The sequence below is a fragment of the Arachis stenosperma genome, chromosome 4, assembly GCF_014773155.1.
Source record: "Arachis stenosperma cultivar V10309 chromosome 4, arast.V10309.gnm1.PFL2, whole genome shotgun sequence".
Taxonomy (NCBI): domain Eukaryota; kingdom Viridiplantae; phylum Streptophyta; class Magnoliopsida; order Fabales; family Fabaceae; genus Arachis; species Arachis stenosperma.
Window position 1 is genome coordinate 74881394 of NC_080380.1, and position 6499 is coordinate 74887892.

Below are 6499 nucleotides of genomic sequence, written 5' to 3' on the forward strand. Positions count from 1 at the left end.
ACAACTAAAAAAGCATAAAAGCGGAACAAAAAGTCAAAACGCGAATAAAACACCATAAAGCTAAAAAGTTACTACAAGTAGCCAAAAGCAAAAAGGTGTCCAAAGCGTTCACAGAAACCATCCAAAGGCAAAAGAGCCCACAGGCCGGGCAAAAAACCAAAAATAAAAGATTACAGAGGATCAAGGTCCTTTCCGGACTCCACATCAACAGAAGGCTGCGGAGGAAACATAGAAATCGGGACTGCATCAACGGCACCGTCATCCCGGCTTGAAACCTCCACACCAGATCCATCCCCGGCTAAAGGTGAAGTCGGGTCCGCAACCGGAACCTTAAGGTCGGACACCAGAACCTTGGGATCGGACACCGGAACCTCATCCTCATTGGGAGCAGGAACAATCTTTCCCTCCACAACAACGTTATCCGTACTAAATAAGCTCAGATCCAGGTCAGGAGCAAGAACCCGGACCTGAGCCTTCAAATTCTCGAACACAACTCCGCGCCATATACTGAAAATGATGCTCCATAGACACGTCATCAGTAGAGATAAAAGTCTGAGGGAGAATATGCTGTTCAATCCAACCGAGAGCATCGAAATCCTTATCATTAAAACCCGCAAGCTCTTGAGAGGTCTTCTGCTTCTTGGGGGGAGGACCCGAGAACGGGGGAGGAGAAGAGGTAGCAGGCCCGGAGGTCGGAGGATCTTGACTTATAGCTCGGAACTGGGGAGTCGGAATAGTCTTCGACCGAGTCTGAACACCCACAGTAGTCTTCTGCGGAGAAGATCGGGCAGAAGCCGCCCCAGCCTCGATATTTCGAGCAGCCACAGATTTCTTCGTCCGACGAAGAAACTTCATGGAATCCGCCTGAGAAGACATCTCTGCAGAAATAAAAAGAAAAGGATTACCACAACAGAAATTCCACCAAAACAAGCAAAACCAAAATACTAAGAAAAGATGAATCTCGAAGAGGTCGGGAACTACCTAACTCGGAACGGAGAAGGCTTGGATCTCCCAACATTTTCTTCGTGTCCAAGTGAGGTGCCCGACCCCATAAACTGCTCACCACACCCACAAAAGCCTGCTCCACCTCATCTAGGCTCTCAAAAGTATACTTAGCAGACACTACATTCTCCTGCCAACAAAGAGGAAAAGAAGGCTCCCCACTCTCATCTAGAAAGAAAGGTTGGACGTCTCCAGTAGCCCGGACCTTGAAATAAAAATTCTTAAAATCATGAAAGGACTCATCATACAGGGTACAAAACTTCCTTCCCTGGTTAGCCCTAAAAGAAACCCAAGATACCTTCCCTCCACCAGACCCCGGCTTCGTCAACACAAACAAATAGGAAAATAAAGCAAGTGAGGGAGAGACGCCCAAAAACTGACACAAAAGTTGAAACAGCTTTAAAAACGCCCAAGAATTCGGATGGAGCTGCGTAGGGGCAAGGTTACAAGACCACAACACCTCGGACTCCAGATCGGTAAAGGGAAGTCGGACATTCAGCTTAGAGAAAAAACAATCATAAGCATAAAAGAAGAGCTTCTCGGAACTATCTAAAGGCGGGAAGCACACTCTCTCCTCGGAATCCGGGGCTACTAGTTCATAATCCCTCTCAGACTCTCTATTCTCACATATGCTACAGTGCCTACGGAACCTAGCCAAATATTCAGAATCTACCACAGAAGGGACTTTTAGGGGAAGAGGGTCTACCCAACCAAGACCACTTGGAATCTTGGTCGACATCGCTTGAAGAACCTTTCGAGACATGAAACTCTTACCTACAAAGAAGAAGTACAACAGCAAGCAAAAATCACATAAAGCAGACAGCGAAAACCCGTTCAGCCAAAGCAAGAAACAAAAACCCAACAAAAGAAAAATACGGCAACCCGGAACAAAGTACCAGAAAAACAAAAAGAGCCCCCCCCATATACAAACAAAGCAATGGCGGCGCCTCTTTTTGGGGCAACCCAGGCATAAAGAAAGAAGAAACAGACAAAGAGCCACACAAAAGAACAGAAAGCATATGTACACAAAGAAAAGAGACGGGAACAAACCTGGAAGAAAGAAAGAAGACGACGAGCTCCGAAGCAAGGAGAACGAAACGGCGGCACAGAGGAAACCCCGGAAAGACGCACGGAAAGATTCAGGGAAGAAGAACAAAGAGAAAGAAGAAGCGGTGCTCGAAAAAGAGATGGCGAAAACTTAGAAAAACAGGAAGGAACAGAATAAACGAAGAAAAAGGAAGGGAGCAAATAAATAATGCCGTCACAGAGCCCGAACGGAAATCGAGGAGAAACGGTAAAATGCAACAAATGCAGGAACGGCCATTTTTTGAAATTTGAAAAACAACTATGCCCGAGCTCGACCTCCCAAAAAGGACGAACTCGGGCAGGGGCACTGTTCATACCCTGACCGAGCTCCTCCAACTCGGCAAAATCCATGAAAGGTCCGACCTCGTCCCAAGGCCCACGCCTGAGGTCGGACCTCGGACAATAAAGCTAAGAAGGCCCATCAAAAGGAACGCAGCCCAAAACCTAAAGGCCGAAAAGGCCTAGGAAAGGCGGTTCCACAAAGATAGAGGTAAAACTCCCAAAAGATAAGATAAGATAAGAATATCTTATCCAGGGAAGATCACGACCAACTACTATAAATACACTGGAGCACCCAGGTATGGCATACATTCCACATTCTACACATATCTGCTTGGACCCATGCTAACTTAAGCATCGGAGTGTCATTGCAGGTACAACCACCAACCGCCAACACATCAAGCTCGGGTCCCTGACCCCCACCTCGGGCATCTCCTGACGACCGAGCTACACGTTTCAGGTAACCCCCGGAACAATATGTTTTTATCAATTTTTTCTTTTTTAAAATTTAATAACATAATATTATTTAATTTAAGATAACTTAACATAATAATTTACCATAGTGGGATCAAAATTAATGATGTAATAGAGGTAAATTAACAGTATTATTAAGAACTGTTTCGGTCCGGTCCAGTTGGCACAAGCTCCGGTCTGGACAATCGACCCAACAGGCATGTAACGCCCGAACCGGCAGGAAGACCCGACACCTTCTTTCCTCCAGCAAGGCACATGATAGTTGGGGAAAGGAAGTTTTTTGGAAGGCGAGTCTGCTGTTGTGGGACCCTTCCTGGGCACATAGTATATAGGGGGAGGACCCTACCCCTCCCCTCAAGGTACGTCATGATTCCCTCACTTTACTGCCACCTTGTACGGATTCTGATTTAGGCGTCGGAGTCCCTTTTGCAGGTGGCTCCCCCCTCACCATTACAACAACTCAGGAGGTCGTGAAGCTCTAATCTTCCACCTTTCAACACGAACCCAGGAGGTCCGCTCACTTACCAGCAACCCAGGTCCAGGTTTACCCTGTGTTCTTCACACGCTCTGCTTACCCGACCCGTTTGGTACCCGGCCAACCAGACATTGGCGCCGTCTGTGGGGACCTGGTCCTGACCTGAATGGATTTCTTATTGGGCCCTGTGGAGGGGCAAGAGAAAGGCGAGCCGAGCGCAGAGGGGAACGCCCACCGAGCTAGTAGGGCGGCCTCTTTGGCTTCTTCTCACGAACGAACGAGATCCCCCTCCCGTGGGAATGAGTTTTACTCTCGGTCCCATGAAAGACGCCCTTTCAGAGGAACGGGAAGCGACAACACTAGGATAATGCAGGTGTTGCGCCACAGGGTGCAAAATCTCGAGAGGGAGTTAGCGGCCAGGGAACACTACCAGCCCGGCCCAAGCCAGCCCCATCCCCAGTCTCGTTAAAGGAGAGGGAAAGATTGAGGAAGGAGCCCGTAGAGGAACCACGCCAGGCATGCACCGACCTCCCAATCCCCACCGACCCGAGCCTAGTCGGAAGACCAAGAGGAGAGTAGGGAGATACAAAAGAGACGACAAGAACCCATAATCTACACCCGACCCTTGGTAAGGCGTACCATGGAAGAAGATCGGGAAGAGAGGAGGGAGAGACCAAGGAGGCGATGAAACCTCATAATCATGGGAGCAACCCCTTCCTACCACTCCATTCTCGAGGTCCGACTGTCGAAATATTTTGACAAGCCAACGGACATGAGGTATGATGGAACCCAGGACCCCCAGGAACACCTAATGGCCTTTGAGTCCAGGATGAACCTGGAGGGTGTGGTGGATGAGGTGAGATGTCGCGCTTTTCCCGTGACCCTAGCAGAACCGGGAATACGATGGTTCAACGCGCTTCCCCAGGGGTCCGTGAGAACCTTCGCGGATATTACCCGAGGCTTTCTAGTGCAATTTACCACGTGTATTAAAAAGGCCAAGCACCGGATCAACCTTCTAGGCGTGACCCAAAGAAACGGTGAACCGACTATAAAGTACCTGGATAGGTTCAACGACGAATGCCTAGAGATTGATGGCCTGACCGACTCGATGGCCAGCCTTTGCCTGACAAACGGGCTATTGAATGAAGACTTTAGGAAATACCTCACCACCAAAACGAGTGTGGACAATGCAGGAAATCCAAAATGTGGTGAGAGAATACATCAACGACGACGAGGTCAGTCAAGTGGTGGCGGCCAACAAGCGGCAGCCCGCCTATCATCCTACTCGTCGGACCGGAAGCGGGGAAAGGCCTAAGGAGCACCCCAAGGACGGAGAGCCAACTAAACCCTTCAAGTCGTTCCTCTGGGTAGGAAATTTCACTAAATACCCCCTCTGATGGCCCGATTATTGAAGTGCACCAATAGATAGTGATGCAAGAAACTTGTCTCTCAACAAATTTTCCTTCGGCAAGTATACCGAATTGTCGTCAAGTAAAAACTCACAATAGAGTGAGGTCGAATCCCACAGGGATTGATTGGTTGAGCAACTTTAATTAGAGGAGTGTTCTAGTTAAGCTAAGCAAAGTTGAGTTGAGAATTGCAGAAAATTAAATGGTGGGAACGGTAAATGACAGGAAATGTAAGTGCTAAAAATAAATGGCGGAATGTAAATTGTAGAAAGTAGATTGCTGAATCTTAAATGGGAATTTGGGGAAATGAGCATCAAAATAGATAGCAGAAATTAATGAGAATGGGTAAGATCAAAAATGGGGGATTCATTGGGCTTAGGAGATGTTGCATTCTCCAGATCAAGTTCATCTTCATCTCTTCCTCAATCAATGCATTCATTGATCTCCTTGGCAATCTTAAGTGATTGGATCCCAATTTCTTGGCAACCCAATCTCTCTAAGCTTGAACAATTGCCCAATTCCTTGATTTAATTTCTCATGGGAAGAGATGAAATATGGTCACTGATTATACCACATGCATTCCCAAATCAAAGTGTTAGTAGGATTATGTGTCACTATATCCATCCAAACCCCAATCTGGTCCAGCATGAGAAAGCATTTTTAGCATGATCTCCTCATTCCTCTTCCAAGGTTCTGAGGAGATCCAATTATGGAGAGCATCTTTTCCAAGATAACTAACCAATTGGATGAAGATCAAAAGCTTTCTAGTAAATTCAAGAGAAAAGAAAGAGGAAGAAGAATGAAGACTACAATTGATCCATCAAATTACAACAGAGCTCACTAACCCAATGAACAGGGATTTAGTTGTTCATAGCTCTGGAAATGGAAAGCAAAAATGAAGAGTGCATTGTAAAGTAAACTAAATTGCAGAGAAAGTAAATATACAGAGTGTTTACAAGTCTTGGATCCCCAGATCCCAATCCCCCTTTTAGTTCAAAACTACTCCAATATATACTACTCCTCTGATCCTTTATCAGCTCTGCAAGTCTTGGATATGGGCCTTTGATCTTTAGTTGAAGCAGTTACAGACTTCAGTGGCTTTAGCTTTGCTTGCAGAAAGAAGTTGAGTCAAGCATGGTTCACGTTTAGTCAAGGCATTAGTGGTGTTAACGTTAAGTATAAATCCTAGTTCGAAGACGTTAGTGACACTAACTTTGTCACTAACGTCCCAAACCATTTGAGCTACGTTAACCCACACGTTAGTGGCACTAACGTGGCCACTAATGTAGCCTTTCCTATCATTCGCTAGCGTTATTGGCGCTAACTTTGCCAATAATGCTACAACCTTGCCTTTCTCCCACGTTAATGGTCCACATTAGTGTTACTAACGTGGCTATTACGTAGGCATGCCATGACACGAAGACGTTAGTGACACTAACTTTGTCACTAACGTTACAAAACTTCCTCCCTTCTATGTTAGTGCTCACGTTAATGGCTTTAACGTGGCCACTAACATGGGCATATTGGCCATCTCCAATGTTAGTGACAAAGTTAGTGTCACTAACGTTGGCTCCTTATCCTTGCTCCACGTTACCTCCTATGTTAGTGGCACTAACATGGGTAAACTTGGCCTGTTCCAGCGTTAGTAACAAAGTTAGTGTCACTAACTTTGGCAATCTTTTTTGCTCCACGTTAGAGCTCACGTTAATGGTGTTAACGAGACTCTTAACTTGGTGTTCATGGCCTTTGTAACGTTAGTGGTGTTAACTTCACC

The 6499-nt window shown here is 46.4% G+C and overlaps 1 protein-coding gene across 1 annotated transcript; it reads left to right on the top strand.

Moving 5' to 3' along the window:
• The first annotated feature begins 4016 nt into the window (after positions 1-4016).
• Positions 4017-4631, top strand: LOC130975099 (uncharacterized). The gene has a single exon (XM_057899931.1). It carries the CDS (start codon positions 4017-4019, stop codon positions 4629-4631), a length of 615 nt encoding a protein of 204 aa, XP_057755914.1.
• The last annotated feature ends 1868 nt before the right edge of the window (positions 4632-6499 follow it).